This window comes from Amborella trichopoda, chromosome 8 (assembly GCF_054954075.1).
Source record: "Amborella trichopoda isolate Santa Cruz 75 chromosome 8, AtrichopodaSantaCruz75HAP2 v2.0, whole genome shotgun sequence".
NCBI classification, from domain to species: Eukaryota; Viridiplantae; Streptophyta; class Magnoliopsida; order Amborellales; family Amborellaceae; genus Amborella; species Amborella trichopoda.
The window spans coordinates 11,020,386-11,043,574 of NC_142343.1; the positions used below are offsets into that span (position 1 = coordinate 11,020,386).

Genomic DNA, 23,189 nt, shown 5'->3' on the forward strand with positions numbered 1-23,189 from the left:
TGGAACCTAGGTCCATTGGAATAGCTGTAATAGATCAGACCAAACTTACCAGCTACTTTGCAATGGAGCAATAGGTGCTTATTAGTTTCTTCCTTCATTTTTCACCTAGTGCATCGATTGGGTATAGGAAGCCCCGTCTTTGGATTTGATCTAGTGTAAGTGCTCTTCTGGCAATGGCAATCCTGCTGAAGGTTTGAATTTTGTGTGTGTGCTTTGGTTTTGGGGGGTTTGGTGGGGTGGGGGGGAGGAAGGGAAGGATTCAGCCAAGCTCTTTAAGCTAAGATTGAGGATGGGGGGTTTGGGGGGGTTGTTTGAAGAGTAGCATAGTAGGACACTTAATTTTCCTGATGGGGAGGGCATCCATATGATTTTATGCGGCCACATCAGGTGCTATGCGCCTCCCAACGCATCGCACTTTCCTACATACGTGGTTTGGAGAGATGTGCCGCATATCTTCGTATCAGAGCCGCATCCCGCATCGGGCTGCATAATCTATCTGCCATTTTTTTCAAATTGTACCCCTCGGGCAGGGGCAATAAGGGCATTTTGAAAATTCGGGCAGAAATTTTATTTGTTGAAGTTCTTTGGTTTGTAATACAAGATTAAAAGTCCATGAAGATTAAAAGTTACAAATCAAAGAACTTTTCCCAGTACTTTTCAAATAAAATTTGTAACTTTAAAGAGTTTCATGGACTAATACAGTAAAGTTACAAATTAATGAGTTTATAAAATTTATTGATCTTCAACATGCTCTGATATCCTAAAGTTACAACATTTTTATAAATTTATAAAGTTTATAAAAAGTGTGCAAATTGAGCCGAAGAACTTCATGGACTCTTTTCAAGATTAAAGAGTTTATAAAATTTGTAACTTTAAAGTTTGTGGTTGCAGATTTGTACTTAAGGTTGTTGTTTGTTGAATGTTTTATGAAGCTAGTTTCAAGTTTCTAGTTTCTATTAAGGGATAGTGGATACAGAATCTCTTACAGCCAATACTTTTGGAGTTAATGAATAATCTAAATACCTACTATCACATATATCACGTCCATATATTTTTCTATGCAGTAACCTATTTTCTTAGATTTTTTTTCATATTTATTGACCGCGTCGCCGCGATGCACCCACATCCGGACCGCATAGAGCCGCATCGGCCCTCCCAACGCTTTTGGTTGCATCCCGCATTTTAAAACACTAGAGGTAGGTGAACTGCAACAAGGAGGAAAGAACTAAACTGCACTTTCTCTTAGTCTTGTAAGGCTCTCATGAAAATTTGGGCTGTTACACCATGGTTGTTGGTTACTCAGAGGAGTGATTGGAAGCAACTATGTAGGACAGAATCCCCAAGCCTTAAGTCATTCTAAAAGTTACTCGTCCACCACCTCTTGTTCTGAAACGAATGTGGCACTTGTAATGGTGGACCAAATCGAGTGCCACACTTCCGAAGATTTGCATTTAGAGTACTACGAGGTGGCCAGGCGGAAGGGGGCACTTGATATTTTCCTTCTATCACAGTTTGCCACAGCTAGTCTTCTTGAGTGGCATAACATCACCACCATTTGCTGAGGGCTGAGTTACAGTGCCTTAGGTCACGTATGCCTAGACCACCTGTCAATTCGAGAAGATAAACTGTGCCCCAAGCTATGGGTGGAATTTGTGGCTGTCCCTCGCCCCCAACCAAAGAATTGTTTATTTTGTTGTTTGGGTGGGGGTCGGGGGGAATTAACTGCTTTTTTGCTCAAGAAAAGTTACAATGACCCACAAGATCGGTGCTCTTTACATTTTCCAAAAAAATTGTCTCTCTCCAAGCCCATACAAAAATGGGTGAGGGGGACCCTGTACATAAGAAACAAAGATAAAAGTCTGTGCGGAAGTCCCAAAAATGTTGACTTATGGAAGTCCAACTGGTAGAAAGCTGAACTGATCGGATAGTGCTCCTGCTATGGCGAGGCTATCTGCTTCATGGTTGGCCTCATGTCATGTGCTGATAGGAGATGTGTATATGCCTGCATAGATTGAGAAGTTGGTCAAAAATATGAAGTAGCCACCACAGACACAGCCTCCTTTAAGCACAGAAAATTGGAGTTTTGGCTGCTAACTGACCATCCCAGCCTGACTCTTTTAATCCCCTCTAAGAGGGCAATGGACTCAGCACATCTGGAATCGGTGTTGCCTATGTAGGCGAGTAGGAGAGCAGTAGGTTGCCATCGTGTTCTCTGAAAAGAACCCCATAGCCTGCTGGTCCCGGGTTGTTGAGGGAGCAACCATTGTGTTAGGATCGATTTAAGGTGGCTACTAATATGGATTAATTCAATATCAGATTTGGATCAAAATCTATCATTGAAATCTTATTTGGAAATATTATCAAACATTTTTCATGCATATAATTCAATCACATAAGAAGCATAAACATATGTCTATAATAAGAGCTCCTCAAATGATTTATTCAAATCCCCAATGTGATATCCTCTATTTGATGCTCTATCATAGTCATCAATCATACCAAGATGAGCAAAACAAAAGTATGGAACGAACTCACCAATATCTTGCAACTAGGGGTTGTAGAGAACTAGTAGCTCCACATCTTTAGAGCATCATAAGCATGCCAAATATAGCCTGAAAATCTGTTACCATGATGTATTAGTAGCAATGTAGAGAGAGAAAGCAATAGAGACATGAAGGAGCAAGATAGCTTCACAATAGATGATTACGGTGCCCCTTGCAAGGCTATGGATGCACCCTCGGATCCAAGGCACCTCTAAATGCTTAGTGAGAGAGAGGGAACACGGATGTTGAAAGAGAATGAGGTGCAACACACCAAGCCCTCCAAAACCTACCTCAATGTATATAGCCCTTTTGCTTCGACAGTTAGAAAAAAGAGTGGAGGAGCTCTTTTTAGAAAACATGGAATAAAAAGGGTTAAATAAAATACGATATTTTGGTCATTTCGTAAAAGATCAAAACAGTCCCTAAGGGCATGAGAAAACCCAAGCTCAACATTGCCCCACTGTTTTTGACATGGTTTTGGTTTAATGAAACATCTATCCACATCTTCAAGCGGTCGATCTACCCACACATACAATCTACTCACACATACAATCTACTCACTCAGTGGCATCAACCACGCACTTTCCCATGCTCATCATAGTCGTGACGCATTGCATGACCATCAACCAATTCATGAACTTCATGTATATACTTCTGGATCAACATAATCTCTCCATCAGGTATCCAGAAACAAAAGGTAGTGGACATACATGCACCCATCACATGTGGTGCCATTTCATCGGTGCACTGAGTCACCACAAAATCTCACAAAGAGATGCATCTCACTGAGAGATTCTCAATTGCTCGGATAACTACTAGCACATCACTTCGTTTTGACTAGGGATAGTGGCAAAACGTGTGCAAATGCACGCTAGCTGGCGATGGTTCATGGTTACATCCCTCCAAGGGATTTTCATCACATAGTGAACCATTAAAGGTCAAATGACCTAACCTTTCTACCCTTGGAGACTCAAAGATCTGCCACAAAGGCATCCATGCTACAAAGGAAACAAAAGCCATAATCATCACAATGCCAAAGAGGCTACTCATAAAATCTCATTGTCATAGACTTATCAACTGGCTCACAAATGCTCTAACATGCCACTAAGGCATCACTTATGACGATCTATCAATTCGACTAAGTCCCAGGACAGCCACACTCCTTTCAAATGGGTGAATATTAATACCCTTTGTTAATGGATCAGCAACCATCAACTGTGTAGGAAGATAGTCAACTTCTACCTCTCCTTATTTGCCACAGATTTCTTATGGAGTGATATTTTTCTTAATATGCTTTCATTTGCCATGATACATTGGGTATTTTGAATGGCTATTGCTACTTGATTATCACAATAGGTCATTGTAGGCCCATGCCCATATTTGGCTAGTGGCATTTCATTAAAGAATTGCCTTAAAAATATTGCCTCCCTTGAAGCATGATACAATACAATATACTCTGCTTCCATAGTCGAGTGTGAGATACACTTTGGCTTCTTACTACCCCATGAGACACGCGTCCCAACAAAGGTAAATAATCATCCAGATGTTGATCTATGTTCATTAACTTCACCTTCTAAATTAGCATCGCTATATCCCTCAAGGATTAGATCCTTAGTGCCATAATATAAGCCATAATCATGTGTCCCTTTTAGATATCTAAATATTCTCTTAATACCAGGATTGATCATACCAGGATTGATCATGTATTTGCTAGAAACCCCCTCTGCATAAGTTATATCGGGTCTAACACACTTCATCAAATAAGCAAGTGACGCTATAGCCTGGGCATAAGGACAATCCTGCATGATATCCTTCTCTTTATTAGTCGTAGGACACATTTCATTTGTTAATTTACAATTTTGTCAATTGGGATAGCCATGAGTTTAGAATTCTCCAATCTAAATTTCTCTAGTACTTTCAGAGTATATTGCACATGGTCAAGATATAATAATATTTTATTTATGTTTTTAGTAACTTTAATTCCTAGAATATAGTCAGCATGTTCCATATCTTTCATATCAAATTTAGAGGACAGCCACCTCTTACATTCCTTAATGGATTTTCCATCATTTCCTGTTATGATTATATCATCTACATTATGGACCAAAATTAAATGAATACCCCCACTGTCCTTAGTTTATACACAATAATCTACAGTGATATTCTTAAATCCATTGTCTTTAAGTGTATGTGAGAATATCAAATACCATTGTCTTGAGGATTATTTTAAACCATATTATTTTAAACCATATAATGATTTAATTAATTTCCATACTTTATTTTATTGACCTTCACATTCAAAAACTTTAGGTTGAGACATGTAAATTTCTTCTTCTAATTCAGCATTTAGAAAAGCAGTTTTAACATCCCTTTGATGAATCTCAAAATCATAATGATTAGCTATAGCTAATATTATTCTAATGGAAGATTTCCTGGCTATAGGTGAAAAAGTGAAAAAGTTTCTTTGTAGTCAATTCCTTCCTTTTGACTAAATCTCTTACCCACCAACCTTGCTTTATATCTGTGAACACTTCTATCAGAATTAAGTTTCTTTGAATATACCCATTTACAACCAATTGCCTTTCTATTTGTAGGTAATTCTACTGATACCCATGTTTTATTATTTATTAAAGACTCATATTCTGTCTTCACGACTTCCATCCAACTCATTGCTTCAGGTGAACTAATAGCTTCCATAAAATTATATGGTTCTTGATTAACTTTATTATATTATACATAATCATCGAAATAACTAGGTCTTTTAATCTCCCTAGTACTTCTTCTCGGCTCAAATAATTTAGTGTCATCAATTTGGGAAGAGCTTCCTACATCAATTATGTTAAGATTTTTTGGTTCTTCTTCACCACTTTGTTTTAAAATTCTAGCTTGTTTTACCTTAGATGTTTCAACATTTTCAAAGAAGTAAACATCTCTACTCAACAATTTCTTTAGATTTTTCATTATAAAATTTATATCCCTTAGAGTCATTTGAGTATCTCACAAATATGCATTTTATAGTCTTGGGTCCTAGCTTATCCCTCTTCTCACGAGGAATATGAACATGTGCCATAGAGCCCCATACCTTGATATGGTCTCGATTGGGTTTCCTACCAAACCATAGCTCATAGGGTGTTACATTAGCACTCTTTTAATATATATGTTACCGCCATGATAGCTTCTCCCCAGAATTGATATTCTACACCGGCTTATTGAATCACACAATTGACCATATCAATAAGTTTTATTTTTCCTCTCGGCCATACCACTTTGTTGAGGGCTGTAAGGCAAAGAGGTTTGTCTAACTATTCCATTGTTATTACATCACTAAATGCATTTGATCTATATTCTCTTCTATCACTTCTAAGAATCTTGATTTTTGTATTTAATTGGTTTTCAACTTTTAATTTATGCCTTTTAAATATGTCTAGTGCTTCATCTTTATGAGAAATTAAGTCAGTATAATAGTATATAGAATAATCATTTATAAAAATAATGAAATACTCACTTCCACCTATAGTTTTGGGTTTTAATTTTCCACATGTATCGGTATGCACAATTTCAAGTAAATTTTGAGCTCATTTACCTTTAGGAAAAGGTTTTATATGCAATTTTCCTGTTAAGCAAGTTTTACACTTGAAATTTTCCTTTTTTAGATAAGGAATAACATTTTGTTTCATTAATCTATTTAATTTTTCATAACCAATATGACCAAGCCTTCTATGCCAAATATTAAAACATTCATCGTAAGCAAATGGCCTTTTCATTCCATTATCAAGATCAAGTTTGTATATGCTGCCAACCTTTGTGGCCTTCACAACAAAAGCACCATTTTTCTTGATAACCATCTTTCCATCCCTTACATAAATTTCACTCCACCCTTAATCCTTCCTAGAGAGAGAAACTAAATTCTTTTTCTTGTCGAGAGCATACAAAAGATCATTAAGAGTCAAATTACCACCTGATGGAAGTGGAAGCTTAATTGTCAATTCTCCGAGAATGTTAATGCTAGAAGAGTTTCCCATAAAAATTTTCTCGGCACCATCACTCTTTTCTTTGAACTCCACGATATTGTTCTTGATGTACCTAGTAGCTCCGGAGTCCAGAGACCATTCATCGAGGGAACTCACCATCAATGACGCTTCAACCACAAAGGAGAAGTCCTTGGAGCCACTACTTTGCCCAACATTCTTCTTCTTGGGTTCCCTACAAAATTAGCAATATGACCAAATTTTTTATAATTATACCAATTCTTAAACTTCTAGGAATTTTTAAGATGGAAAGGCTTCTTGGCATTCTTATTAGGAGCTTTGTTATCATTTTTCTTGGCCATTGCTAAATAGACTTGGTTTTTAGCTCTTTCATCCTTCCCTTAATTCTATCATTCTCTTCCATCCTCAAAATACTCTAGCACTGATTGATCATCTTTCATCTTACACATTATATCTTTCATAAAGCTTGCATTTAGCAACATAATTATCGTCGTTGTGCCTCTTTTCAATGGAAAACCATAACTCCTTAGAATTAGTATACTCCTCAAATATTTTGTGCAACCTATCACTCAAACAATTTAGGATAGCACCCCTACCTGAAAAATCATCATTTTTCCACTTCAATTATTTTTGCCTCTCTCTAAGAGTTGAATTATCATTGGGTTCACTAGGTTTCTCTTCATTAATCGCATACAACAATTCCATATTATGAAGCGAGAAAAATAATTTACTTTTCGATAAAGAAAAATTAGATCCATCGAGCTTATCAATTTTTACCAATTCCAAAAGTATGCTTCTTGTAGTAGCCATCCAATCTAAGCTCTGATACCAAATGTTATGATCGATTTAAGGTGGCTACTAATATGGATTAATTCATTATTAGATTTGAATCAAAATCTATCTTTAAACCTTACTTGGAAATATTATAAAAAAGCTTTGCATATGTATAATCCAATCACATAAGAAGCATAAACATATGTTTATAATAAGAGCTCCTCAAATAATCTATTTAAATCCCCAATCTGATATCATCTATTTGATGCTCTATCATAGTCATCAATCATACCAAGATGAGCAAATAAGAGTATGGAACGAACTCACCAATTTCCTGCAACTAGGGCTTGTAGAGAATAAGTAGCTCCACACCTTTAGAGCATCATAAGCATGCCAAACATTGCTGAAAAATCTGTGACCATGGATAGATTATTAGCAATGTAGGGAAAGAAAACATTACAGAGGTGATAGAGCAAGATGGCTTCACAATAGATGTTTAGGATGTCCCTTGCAAGGCTATGGATGCACCCTTGGACTCAAGGCACCTTTAAATGCCTAGTGTGAGAGAGATGGAACAAGGATGTTGAGAGAGAATGAGAGGTGCAACACACCAAACCCCCCAAATCCTATCTCAATATATATAGCCCTTTTGCTTCAACGGCTAGAAAAAGAGAGTGGAGGAGCTTTCTTTGGAAAACGTGGAATAAAAGGGGCTTAGTAAAATCGGATATTTTGGTGATTTCGTAAAAGGTAATAAAAGGTTTTATTTATTTCAAAACAGCCCCTAAGGGCATGAGAAAACCCAAGATCAACATATTGAAATGGTTTTATTTATTTCAAAACAACCCCTAAGGGCATGAGAAAACCCACGCTCAACATATTGAAATCAAGTTTGATCCACCCACATTCTGGCAGGCGCCATAAAGAAGAGCGAGAGGTTCAGATGGGCAATGTTCCCACAATTGTCTGTCAGTTCGGAAGAAGGTCAATCGTTGAATGGTGTCTGAACCTTATGGCATTTGTGACCCAAAAAGTGACTGTAGCTTGAACCTGGTCCATGATATTCAATACTGAGCTTTCTCTTAAAAAATTCTCAGGTTTCTTTCCTTCCAAGTCACCAAAATGGTAGCTGTAATGGCATACCCCCAGAGGAAGCGTTCTGCAGCCGGCTAAGGAAGGGGCAAGAAATTTTGGAGGAGGTGTGAGATAGAGGATGGCGTAGCGTGATGCCATTTGAAGAGGTCTAGAAGAAAGGCCCAAAGGCTGGAGACCCATTCACAGTGCTAGAAACGTTGATCATATTGTTGCCTTTGCATCTTTACACATGATGCATCTATTAGGCACCAAGTTGATCATGGGCACGTGATCTGGGGTACAGCTAGGGAATACAGCTTCCTGTTGGGGTTCTCGCTAAATGGTGTTGCAACACATGTAAGGGCTGCTCTTTGCGTGGGTTGGTGAGGTTGATATCAATGGGAGGGAATGTGGACTTTGTGTATCCTAGGATGTTGATCGGTTAGGGTCGACAGTGGAATGCAGTTCCCTGGTATTGTGTTCATAGTCCCCGTGGCTCTATGTTAATTTTGTCCATTGAGAGCCAGAGATCCATGCTAAAGATTTGTCGTCCTTGTGCCTAGACTTCACCATAATCCAACCATCTTGTTGAGTATGTTCCCCCAAATTGTGGACCATACTGTGAGCCTTGATGGTGCTATGTGAGGGCATTCTGTCGAATAACTCATATACAGATGGTGTGGGCTCCAATGGAGATCCAAAGCTTGGCCAAGAGGTAATCCATGGAACCATTGTAGCTATTAGAATCTGGATCGAACCTGTGGAAAGGTAATCCATGGATTTCCATGGGATCGATAATATTCTCCACATCAGTCTTCGATTTGTTTCAGTGATTCCAGCTGCCAAGCATGCAGTAGAATGTCTGTGGTCATGATTCACAACTTCGATTTTTTATTGCACTAGTGTTTTCAGACCAGGGAGAAAGCGTAAGCATTGCATCTTGAAAGTGGGATGTCTTGGTGGATGGGGCATCCTTTACAGAGATTACGTGGAACACCCCTATCAATGACTTCAGCCGGGTATTTAGCCTCTCTTGAGATGGAGTCTCCCTTGAATAGGATAGGGTTTATGCTATAGTGGGTCTGGGAAGAATTAGGGTAAGAGGGGATCGTTGTTAAGGGAGGGATTGGAGTTTGAATGTGGAGGTCCATGGGCGCTAGGATAATGTTGAATTATGGGGAACTAGTCTGATCCAATTTATGTGTTTTTGGTATAGGTTGGGGATTAATGGGTTGACCTGGTTTGTTGTTGGGACGTGGTTGGTATGTGAAGAATTAGGGGAAGGGGTGTGAGAGGTGTTTATCATGGAGGACGGTTTGCATGTTGTTGGGGAGAGGCCTTTTTGTCTTTTAGGAGTAGATGCCATGGCGTGAGACTAGGAGATGGGAGTGAGAGGGGCAGTGAAAGAGAGACTTGGGGATGGATTTATAAGAAGATTGGATGAGATGGTGACAAGGGTTGGCAGAGGCAGAAAACATGGGACTTCAAGGCACCAACATTTGCGATGAAAGAGGGTGAGAAGTTAGTAAGTGAAGAAAATTGTTTCTTCTTCTTGAAAACTTAAGCCTTGGTAACAGAAAACAGGGGACTTCAAGGCACCAACTTTTGAGATCCGTAAGTGGTCTATTGACCTTTTTATCAACTTGTGTCAAATTGAGGTCCATTGACAACTTTATCAATTTGGCAGCAAGATGAGATAACAGCTTTAAGTTTTAATATCTTCTAGAGTGCAACTTGAAGTTCTTTCGACTCATTTTAGATGGGCCAGTTATATCATGGGAGTGATTTCGTCGAACTGAATTGCATCTTGGATTTCTTTTTCGAGTTGGGGGCGTTTATCACTTTGAAGAAAGCAACTTTCTCTCGTGCCTTTAGATCATAATCTGTTATTGTCGCTAAATTTTTAAAATCAAAGCTAACCTCTACTGGGTTAATGGGAACCGGTGGGGGGACATTCAGTCAAATTTTGTTCTTGGGGATAAGCAAATCAACAATTTCGAAGTGACAAACCTGGTTAATATCATGAGATGGCTACTGGAAACTTGTTGAAAGTAACGACTCTAAATTTTGTGAGATTGGAACATTTTGATGGTATGAATTTAGAAGGTGGCGGTCCAAGGTCCAATTCTTGTTGGGGACCTTAAAAGTGGATGGATTATGTATTCAAGAAACCAGGACCCTCTACTGTAACAAAAGCTGCCATGACAACTTTGGAATCTACTGGGGAACACCAGCAATGATCAAATTGCTGGAGAAGTTTAACATTCAGTCAAATTTTGTTCTTGGGGATAAGCAAATCAACAATTTCGAAGTGATAAACCTGGTTAATATCATGAGATGGCTACTGGAAACTTGTTGAAAGTAGCGACTCAAAATTTTGTGAGATTGGAACATTTTGATGGTATGAATTTTAGAAGGTGGCAGTCCAAGGTCCAATTCTTGTTGGGGACCTTAAAAGTGGATGGATTATGTATTCAAGAAACCAGGACCCTCTACTGTAACAAAAGCTGGGAACACTGGCAATGATCAAATTGCTGGAGAAGTTTAACAGTGGCACGGAGATGATTATATTTGCAAAGCGCATATCCTGATTGCTTTGAGCGATCCTTTGTTTGGTCTTTACTCAGGAACGTCAATTGTAAAGGACCTGTGGGCGCTGTGGAAGCAAAATATAAAGATGATGTTAGAAGAAAGAAGCATCTCATTAGTAGATACTTGAATTTTAAGATATAGAGGAGAGATTGGTGTGGGATTTTCAAATCATAGCAAATGAACTTTCATCAAATGGTATTAAATTTGATGAGTCCTCCTATGTTGGTGCAATAATAGAAAAATTACCAAGAGGTCAAAAGATTAGCTTGGAACAGTTGATGACTCGTCTGAGAATTGAAGAGGAGACCAAACTCCGATATATGAAAGAATACAAGTCTCAGATGGCTGCCAGAGCTCATGTAACTGAATGTCTGAAAAAAGAAAATGCCAAGGACTTAAAAATGAATCAAGATTGAAGAAAAGAAAGAAGAGAAGAAAGAGGAAAAGAAAGACAGCATGGTATGCTATTTTTGCGGCAAAGCTGGCCGTGTGCAGAAATTTTTCATAGTTCACAAGAAGTAGCTTGCTCAAGCCAAGGTGGCTGAAGGAAGATCCATAGCCATTATCCCTGAAGTAAATGCTATAGGGGGTACTCCAGAATAGTGGATGGACCCAGGTGCTACCTGACATGTCTCTAATAATAGAAACATGTTCAGGACTTATCATATGGTGGGAGAGGACAATGTCCTTTATATGGGCAATTCTTCTTCCACCAAAGTAGTTAGTAAAGGGACAATAGAATTGATATTCAAGTCCAGTAAGGTCCTCACCCTTTTGGATGTGTATCATGCCCCTGAAATCTGGAGAAGTTTAGTGTTTACATGCCTTTTAAACAATAGGGGTTTCAAACTTATGAGTCCGACAAGTTTATCTTGTCGAGGAATGGTGTCTTTGTAGGGACATGTGCCTTTGAAAGCATCTTCAAAGTCAATAGACATAAGGAAAAGGTACCTCTTCTTCTATGTATATGATTATTTAATGGCATGGTATGTTAGGCCATGTGAATTATCATACTTTGAGAAAATTGAATGCTCCAAACCTTGTTCTCAAGTTTGAAAATTACGAAAATATTCTATGTGACTTGTGTGTATGATCAAAGATCACAAGGAAACCCTTTCCTAAAGTGAAAGAAGTCCCATGCTACACAATTATGTTCATGATTTTAGAGAAGTATAGACCCATGGTAGGAAGAAATATTTTGTCACTTTAATTGATAATTTCTCAATATATACGTATATTTATTTAATTCGAATCAAAGAAGAAATATTTGAAAAATTCATGATTTACAGAGCAGAAGTTGGAAGCCATTTGAGTTTGAAAATTAAAATTTTCAGAAGTGACATAGGTGGTGAATATTGCTCTATTGACTTCATTAAATATTGTGAAGAAAATGAAATTATTCACCATGCTTAGTTGAAGAAAAATTTCACCCTTGTAGATATGGTGAATGTCATGCTCATCAATTCAAACCCCCTGCTAATCTGTTGTAGATGCTTTAATATCAGTTTTTAATTTCTTGAACAAAATACCATGTTTAAAATCTAATGCTACACTATATGAACTTTGAAAAGGTGTGGGGCTGTACAGCCTTGGTAGGACTCTTGATTTTAGGATTTCTTAAGGTGTGGGGCTGTACAGCCTTGGTAGGGCTCTTGATTTTAAGAGGCTCAAACTTGGACCTAGATCTGTCAAGTGTGCTTTTGTCTGTAATGTTGATATAGATTTTTGAACCTAGAATCTGATGCGATAATAGAGTCCAGGGATGCAGAATTATCTGAGCACACCTTTACTAGTGAGCTAGATAATGAATATGAAGAATCTTTTGGTTCACGTAAAATTGATGAGCAGGAGAACCTTGAGGACGTAGAACCCAGGAAAAGTAAGTGAATAAGGAAACCAATTGATTTTGGCTCTGATTTTCAAATGTACCTTTTGCAAGAAAATCTTTAAAGTTTCTAAGATGCCATGCCTTCACGTGATGCACCTTTTTGGAGGGAGGCAGTCGATGGGATGAAATCTATATTGGAGAATGACATTTGGATATTAGTGGTTGCCTTCCTTGTGCTAAGCATTTAGGACGTAAATGGATTTTCAAAAAGAAAATAAAAGCAGATGGTACTATAGATAAATATAAAGCTAGATTGATTTCAAAAGGTTTTAATCAAAAAGAAGGTATTGATTTCTTTTGACACCTATGCATCAGTCGCTCAATTAGCTGCCATCGAGTACTCGTTGCTTTGGTTTCGATTTATCATCTTTAGATTCACCAAATGGATGTTAAAATTGTTTTTCGTCATGGTGAACTAGATGAAGAAATCTATATTGAGCAAAACTTGACTGGAACACAGTTTATAAACTTGTGAAGTCCTTGAATAGTTTGAAACAAGCACCCAAACAATTGTACGAAAGTTTCAACACGATTGTCTTATCACATGGATGATGGATTTCAGATCAATGATGCTAGCACTGTGTGTGCACCAAAGTTTATGATGGTGAGATTGTAATTATTTGCTTGTATGTAGACGACATGCTTGTACTAGCCAGCAATATTGCATGCATTGAGGACATTAGGAAATTATATTCTTCTGAATTTAACATGAAAGACATGGGCAAGCTGGTGTGATGCTTGGAATTAAAATAACGAGGAAACCGACTGGGTGTGTTTTAACTCAGAGCCACTATCTAGAGAAAGTGCTCAAAAGTTTTTGTCACCTTTAATGCAGATAAGTTTTGCCCTCTTATGGTGCTCATATTAAACTCAAAAAGAATCTTGATCGTCCTATTTCCCAATTAAACTATGCCAATCTCATTGGACAGGTTCTCACTACCATAGATTTTTTCACTGCAGTGAATAAGCTCACCTCAAGCTTTTGCAAACTATGAGCATGCTCTCTTTTTGCTCACGTGGCCTAGCCACTTTCTTATATCATGTTTTATTTATCTGTAATTTTTTGTTTTTATATTTTAATATTATTTTGGAGCCTCCTTTTTCATTAAAGAAGGGAAAATCGTTTGATAGGGCTGCAGCCCTTTCAAAATAAGTAAATCCTTACCTCTTAACTCATTGAAAATTGCAAGTCAAGCATTGAAAAATCTTACATCAGTCATCTCAACTTGAACATTGTGGTTGTGAAAAAAAAAAAGGATTTCATGCTCTAAAAATAGTGTATATTATAATAGATTATCTAGATCGTCCATTTTGCTTTAAAAATAAGTGTTCATCGATCCACAAGATCTGTACTATTTTTTTAGTTTTAAATTTTATTGACGGTGTTGGAAATTGATTTTAGAGCCATCATAGAGATTTCTGTTACCGAAAGTACTTTGCAGACGAGAATTTGAGGTGTGTTTATTTTGTTTCATAAAGCCTAGGCCTTATAGAAACCTCATCCATTTTCTATACACACTCAAGGAGTTGAGCTTGATTTTGAACAAAATATGGCATGGCCTCCTTGCCTCCTTGTTTTATTTATTTATTTATCTTTATTTTTTAATGTGCAGTATTTTCCGTTTATTTTTATTTTCGTGTTCACTGATTAAGAGTGTCTTTTGTTCGATTATCTGAATATCTATAGGGATTGTTGCAAACATGACATTTAAGAAAAAAAAGGGAGTATGAGACATGTTGATCTATCGTCATAATTTTCCATATTATTTTTATTTAGTTCTTATATCCAGTATAATCTTATATCCAGTAAATTATAAGAGTTTTTTTTGGCTTTCTTCTCTTAGCTTAATGTTTCAGAATGTTGATTTGTTTATGGCAGGTGCTTCACCTTCTTGAGGGAGAGAATTATCATGTTCAAGAACTATTGGAACAAGTCTTGCCATACTATGCCAAAAGTTAAATATTTCTTTTCGTTGATGACATAGTTTGGATGCAAATTTATAGATCAAGGCCTGTTAGCAGGGCATAGTATTAGGAACAATACCAGCTTTGTCGCTCACAAATAAGTAGTTTTCTAAGGATAAAAATGCCTCATGAATATATTGAAATTATAGATAGTTTCTCTCTCAAAAAAAAAATGATATAGCTTCTCTAAAGATTTAAAATTTGATATATATATATATATATATATATAAAATTTTTAGATAGTTTTTCTAACGATTTAAAATTTGAGATAGACCTCTCTCTAAAAACTTTGTGATAGTTTCTCTCTAAAAGTTTTAATATGGTTTCTCGAAAAAATTTGAAATAGTTTTTATATCCAAAACTTGAAATTTAATGCAGTTTGATTGAGTTTGTCTTTTTTCTAAAATTTAAAATTTGAGATAGTTTCTTTCTAAAAATTTTAAGATAATTTATTTCTAAAAATTTAAAGGTAGTTTTTCTTCAAAAATTTTGAGATGGTTTCTCTCTAAAATTTAAAATTTTGATATTGTTCCTATTTTTAAAAATTTGAGATAGTTTCTCTCAAATTTAAATTTTGAGATAACTTCTTCAAAATTTTGAGATAGTTTCTCTTTTTAAAGTTAGTTCTTACGGTCTTTAAGGTATTCTCTACAACCTCTGAGGGTCGTCATGTTTCACGTTTTGATATTTTTGTCAATTTAATGTCATTTGTTTTATCTTTTCCTATATTGCCCATCCTCTTTTGGTATGGAAGTTGCCCATTGAAGGATCTCTCAAGCTGAACTTTGATGGGAGTTTGTTGGGGAACCTGGTCCTCCAGATGTAGGTGGTTCCCTTCGAAACCATGAAGGGACGGTACTATTTTCCTATACTGGACCCTGTGGAAACACTTCGGCTAACCAAGCCGAATTTTGCTCTGTTTAGTTGGTACAGGCTTCACGGGTGATATTCTTATTGAGGGTTGATTAACTTAATGTCATTAAAAAAAAGTCTCTTTATAAAAATTTGAAATTTGAGATGGCTTCTCTTAAAAAAAATTGAAATAGTTTATCTTTCTAAAAATTTAAGATAGTTTCTCTCTTTAAAAATTTTGAGATAGTTTCTCTCGAAAATTTGAAATTTGATCTAGGTTTTCCCTCTATAAATTAAATTTTGAGAGTTGGATGAGGGTTTGGAAATAACTGCCTGGGTGGGAGAGAAATTAGGCCTCGAGCAATTTCATGCATAGGGCCCATCAAAAAATTATATGCCTCTTAGCTTTTTAATTCAAGTTTAATGGGAAAATAATTGTCTAATTTCCTCCCAGTTTGACCAATGTTGTCGGATTCGCTTCAGGGTCTTGTTCGGTTTGGTGAGAAAAATGAAGCAATAAAGTGCTTCGGCAAAAGATTTTGGATTTTTTTTTTTAAAAAAAAATTTAATGTAAACAAATGAAATATTTATATGTAAAATATATACAAATAATGGAAAAATTTAAAATAAAAAATAAAAAATACTTATATTTTTTTGTAAAAGGTGGTGTTTGTATAGAGCTTGGCCTGTAAACAATCAAATTAGAGCCGACCTTCAAATAGTGTCAAGACATGCGGTTTCAATATTGGAAATTTTTGTGATAGCTTTAAAATATATTTTTATCTTTATTTATAAAGTTTAAAGCTTCAAAAATAGTGTAGATTAACAAATCTATGAGTATTTGAAAATTTTGAAAATTGACAGCTTAAAAATGCATTACAAAATGTATTATTTCTTAATCTTGAAATCAATTTTTTTTCTCATGTCCATCCATCTTGATGTTGACATGATCAATTTGAAGATATTTGAGTCGCAAAACAACCTCTTCTAGTGAATATTTTAGGCATGCTTTAATTTTATTGTTTAGAGCTTCGGCTCTATATAAACTTTCCCTTTTTAAAAAAATATATTTATATAGTTATTTTTTTGCTGGTCGAAGCATACTCAAAGCGAAGCGGTCTAAATTTGACCTAAGCAGCCCGAAGCAGTCTGAACCTGATCGAAGCAATCCAAATCTGATCGAAGCTGTTCGAATCTAATCAAAGTTGTACCAAGCTTTACTTCTCAACTCCGAAGGTTTTGGCCTCTTTGGCCTAAGCGAAGTGAATTTGATAATATTGAGTTCGACGATTCTTTTCATATCGAAAGGTCATTTTATGGTAAACATTTTGAGCATAGAATAAATTTTTACTTCTTTAAAAGTACGAACTAAACGCAGCGTCTATCTTCATACCAATAACTAATTTGGGGATTATTTTCATATTGAACCAAATGACTCCTAGGCACAGATGATATGGAAAATGTTTTGACCTGCAACATGTTAGGATTTACTGGCCCTCGTAGATGTGGAAACAAAAAATCCATGAAGTTAGATCCCACTAAGATCTTGTACTTATCCAGCTAACCGAACAAAATTTTGGGAATTATTTTCATATTGAACCAAATGACCCCTAGGCACATATGATGATGGAAAATATTTAGACACGCAACAACATGTTAGGATTTAACAGCCCTATGTTGAAACAGATCCATAATGTTGGATCCCATGAGGACCTTGTACTTATTCAGCTAGAAATAAAATAGACGAGAATATGAGTTATAATATGAGAAATAAAGCATGAAACATAAACGCTACAAGAAGACAAAGATTTATGTAGTTTACCTCAAGAAGGGTACATCTACAAGCACTATCTTGACCAACACCACATGTCGATCTCTCATCTTTGTTCCACATTTAAACCACTATCTAGAAAAAGACAATCTATATTCCACAATTAAACTACTTTTTAGGAAAAGATTTATATTCCACAGCGAAACCATCATTATTCCACAGCTAAACTACTGTTCAGGAAAAGAACCTTGAGAGCAACTGAGACTTTCTCTAGCTACGAGGAAACCATTTATATTCCACGCCTAAACTACTATCTAATAAAAGAATCTTGAGAGCAACCGAGACTTTATCTAACTAAATGGGAAAACCACTACTGTTTAGTAAGAGGACCTTGAGAGTAACCGAGACTTTCTCTAACTAAAAAAGAAAGCCACTCAAAATCTTTGTGAGAACTACTTCTCTACAAGAAACCAAGCCCCTCAATCTTCAAGAGGTACCGTAACAGTGTTTTTCTCTGTATGAAGCTTTTTTCTCTCTAAAGAAAGGCTTTGCCTCTCATGCACAAGAGGCTCATGCCTCTCTCTCTCTATAGGAAACCACCTTCTCGTAACCCAAATAAGGGCACATATATTATTTCATCTTCATCTCATATATGTATATATATATATATATATATATATATAAAAAAGTCTTCCCAATGCCTATAGGTGAAAATGAACAGTGATTTCGCATACCCACATCACCGTCAAAAGTTCATCGTACAGTCACGATTGTTTGGTTGTGTTTCATTTTTTTTTTTTCTACAAATCAGAATGACTTAAAATTTGAAAAATGTGTACATCTTAGTAAGGTGCACCTAATAAAAATATATAAAAATAATAATAAACAAAAAAATATTAACCAAATTGCCTCTAAAACGTTTCAGGGGTATTTTGATCAATTTTTTTCATGTAAAATATTCTTTTGATATTTTTCGTAGATTCGCCTATTTTTTATGAACACACTCTCCAAATTTTAGGTTATTGCAATATGTAGAAAAAAAATGAAACATAAAACACTACCCAACAATCGTAACAGTGCGATGAATTTTGGACAGTAATAAGGGTAGGCAAAATCACTGTTCAATTTCGTTTATAGCCGTTTTGCAGTATCTTATATATATATATATATATATATATATATATATATATATATATATATATATATATATAAGAAGTTGATTCTATATGCCCACTAGCTGACCACTACAGTAAATGCCAATAGCCTACATTGAATCTGGGGCTATCTTACGATTACGACATCTTTTCGTGTTTGAATTTTTATTTATTTATTTCTAAATCCAAATTACTTGAAATTTTAGATGCGTATTCTTCTCATCAAGACGCACCTAATAAAAACATAACAAAAATAATCAACAAAAAAAACATTGATAATAATACCCTCGAAACTTTACCGGGGTATTTTGATCAATGTTTTTCATGTAAAATATTTTTTTTATATATTTTGAAGATTCACCTATTTTTTTATGTATACATGCTTCAAATTTCAGATCAATCAGATTTGTAGAAAAGAAATTAAAATTCAAACACTACCAGACATTTGGGATCCAAATTTTTTATGTACTTTAGATCGGCTCAAATCCAATCTGAGCCGTTGGCGTTTACTGTAGCAGTATGCCCTTGGGCTGACTGTATATATATATATATATATATATATATATATATATATATATATATATATATATATATATATATATATATATATATATATATATATATATATATATATATAACATTACAAAACGCTTCACCTACGGCTTTATCACCATTCAAATTTCTATAGTACTTCACCTGCGCAACACCTATAGGAAAAAATGAACAGTGATTTCTCCTATACTCATCACCGTCTAAAGTTTATCGTACGGTCATAGATGTCCGATAATGTTTCAATTTTCATTTTTTTCTACAAGTCAGAATGATCTGAAATTTGGAGCATGTGTTCATAACAAATAAGAGAATCTAATAAAAATATATAAAAAATAATTTATAAAATATAAATTGAGCAAAATACCTTTGAACTTTTATGGTGGTATTTTGATCAATTTATATTTTACAAAATATTTTGTTCATATTTTTATTAGGTGTGCCTCACTAATATGTATATACGACCCAAATTTCAGATCATTCTAATTTATAAAAAATTAAAAATAAAAAAATGAAACACTACCGACAATCGTGACCATACGATGAACTTGGGACGGTGATGAGCATAGGCGGAATCACTATTCATTTTTACCTATAGGAGTTAGTAAGAGTTTTCCATATATATATATATAACAAATAATTTGAATGATAAAAATTATATAAAATACCCTTATAAAGTTTCAGGGGTAATTTTATCATTTTATTTTATGACTATTTTTTTTTAATATTTTATTTTGGTGCGACTTGGTCATATGTATACACGCCCAAATTTTAGATAAATAGGAGTAGTAGAAACAATTATAAAAATTCAAATATTGCTAAAAATTGTGCCGTGTGATGAACTTTAGACAGTGATGATGTGCATGTGAAGTACTGTAGAACTTAAAATACCCCTATATATATATAGATATATATATATATATGAGCAATGATTTCATACAACCGTTGTATAGTAATATGATGCAACAACCTTAAAAAACCATTTTATGGCCATTTGTTTGATTTAAATGTTGAAATATACACTCTTTTCATTTTAATGAACAATCACAAAAAAAGGAAAAATTGAAAACACAACCTAGAAAGTACTTTTTTAACCCAAGTAACATAGGCCATTCATTTTGGTGAGATGCTTAGATCTATAAGGATTTTTTCATTTCCAATTTTTTTGTATGGCTTTATTATCATTAGATGAATGATGTTAAAAAAGGAAAACACGATTTTGAGTTTATAAAGGCTAAGATATTGAAATTCACAAAATGAATGGTCTAGATTCTTTTTTGGAGGGGACTCATTTTGACCATATTTAGGGTTCAAATTAAACTTTTAATTTTTGGAGGATTGATTATTGAGTTGAAGAGAGTGTGTGTGCAAAATTTGAGGTCATACAAATACCACAATCATGGTTTTCTAGAAGTGTCATTCCATTATACTATAATACAACGGTTGCATTGGATCATTGCTATATATATATATATATATATATATATATATATATATATATATATATATATATAAAATAGAGCAATGATTCCATGCAACCGTTGTATAGTAATATGATGCAACAATCTTAAAAAATCATCATATGGCCATTTGTTTGATCCAAATTTTGAAATATAAACTCTTTTCATTCTAATGAACAATAAAAAAAAAATTGAGAACACAACTTAAAAAGTATTTTTTTAGCCCAATTAACATAGGCCATTCATTTTGGTGAGATGCTTAGATCTAGGTTTTAGAAAGAGTTTTTCATTCCCAATTTTTTTGGATGGCTTTATTATCATTAGATGAACAATGTTAAAAAAGAAAAAAATGATTTTGAGTTTATAAAGACTAAGATCTTGAAATTCACAAAATGAATAGTCTAGATTCGTTTTTGGAGGGAACTCATTTTGATCATATCTAGGGTTCAAATTGAACTTTTTTTTGGGGAGGGGATTGATTATTGAGTTGAAGAGAGTGCGTGTGCAAAATTTGGAGTCATAATAAAATCACAAACATGGTTTTCTAGAAGTGTCATTGCATTATACTATGATAAACCGTTGCATGAGATCACTGCCTATATATATATATATATATATATATATATATATATATATATATATATATATATATATATATATATATATATATATATATATATATGAGCAATGATCTAATGCAACGGTTGTATCATAGTATAATGCAAGAATCTTTAAAAATCATATTAAGACCATTTGTTTGATCTAAATTTTAAAATATACATTCTTTTCATTCTAATGAACAAATAAAAATAAATAAATTTTGAAAATACAACCTAGAAAATATTTTTTTAGCCCAATTAACATAGGTCGACTATTTTGATAAGATGCTTAGATCTAGGCCTTAGAAAAATTTTTCCTTTTTCAATTTTTTAGATGGCTTTGCTAACATTAGATGAACAATATTAAAGAAGAAAAAATGATTTTGAGTTGGTAAAGACTAAGATATTGAAATTCACCAAATGAATGGTCTAGATTCGTTGTTGGAAGGGGACTCATTTTGACTATATCTAGGGTTCAAATCAAAATTTTTTTTTTTTTTTCGGGATTCATTATTGAGATGGGAGAGTGTGTGTGCAAAATTTGGATCTTACAAATATCACAAACATGGTTTTTAAGAAGTGTGGTTGCATTATACCGTTGCATGAAATCGTTCATATATATATATATATATATATATATATATATATATATATATATATATATATATATATATATATATATATATATATATGAAAGATACTACAAAATGCCTATAGGAAAAATGACAGCGATTTTGCCTACCCTCATCACCATCTAAAGTTCATCGTACGGTCACGATTCTCCGGTAGTATTTCATTTTTCATTTTTCATTTTTTTTTCTGCAAATTGGAATGACTTGAAATTTGAAGCGTGTGTTTATAAAACATAGGCTAATCTACAAAAAAATCAAAAAAATATTTTACATGAAAATAATTAACCAAAATACCCCAGAAATGTTTGGGGGGTATTTTGGTCAAATAAATTCACGAATAATTGTTTTTATATTTTTATCAGGTGTCTCACCAAGATGTATGCACACTCCACATTTCAGGTCATTCCGATTTATAGAAAAAAAATGAAACTAAAGCACTACCTCAGACAACTGTGACCGTGCGCTGAACTTTGGACGGCGATGACGGTGGGTGAAATCACTGTTCATTTTCAAAAATGAATAGTGATTTCACCTACCCTCAGCACCATCCAAAGTTCATCGCATGGTCACAGTTGTCCGGTAGTGTTTCATTTTTCATTTTTTTTTTCTACATATCCAAATTACTTGAATTTTGGAGCATGTGTACATCTCAGTAAGATGCATCTAATAAAAATATAAAAAAAATAATTCACAAAATATAAATTGATGAAGCCAAAAAATTTTTATGGTATTTTGATCAATTTATACTTTGTGAATTATTTTTTTCATATTTTTATTAGGTGCATCTCACTGAGATATACACATGCTTCAAATTTCAGATCATTCTGATTAACAAAAAAAAATAAAATTTAAAAAATTACAAGACAACTGTGACAGTGCTGTGAAGTTTGGATGGTGATGATGATGCGAAATCACTGCTCATTTTTCCTATTGGTGTTGGGAAAAGTTTTCCTATATATATATATATATATATATATATATATATATATATATATATATATATATATATATATATATATATATATATATATATATAGGGAAAAGTTTATATAAGGTTGCAACTTTAAAATGTAGAGTCACAGATGCACCACAAAAATCTATCGAAAACGTTGTTTTAATGTTGAAAAAATTCTCTAATCGATCATCTCGACATTGAGATGTATGAATATGAAAGAAAAAAAGTTTTTGAGTACCGGAAATATTGCATCTTGCAACACATTATCTAGACCGTCCATTTTTAAGATTTTCATATATTTATAGATCTTCTTGATTTTAACCATTTTTGGAATTAAAAATTTTCTAAATAGGTATGAAAATAGATTTTACAATAATACTAAGGATTTTTTT

General features: G+C 34.3%; 1 protein-coding gene across 4 annotated transcripts in view; it reads left to right on the forward strand.

Annotated features, from left to right (window-relative positions):
• LOC18436029 (putative serine/threonine-protein kinase PBL21) overlaps nt 1–15,116 on the forward strand; it is a 40,817-nt gene extending 25,701 nt beyond the window's left edge. For 3 of the 4 annotated variants that reach the window (XM_088873514.1, XM_088873515.1, XM_088873516.1), the window contains one exon: nt 14,740–15,025. In XM_088873514.1, the coding sequence (XP_088729640.1) occupies nt 14,740–14,820 (81 nt within the window). In that variant the 3' untranslated portion in view covers nt 14,821–15,025. Of the gene's footprint in view, nt 1–14,739 lie in introns of all 4 variants that reach the window. The other variant, XM_011625769.3, reaches the window with a different exon arrangement.
• Nucleotides 15,117–23,189: the final 8,073 nt, after the last annotated feature.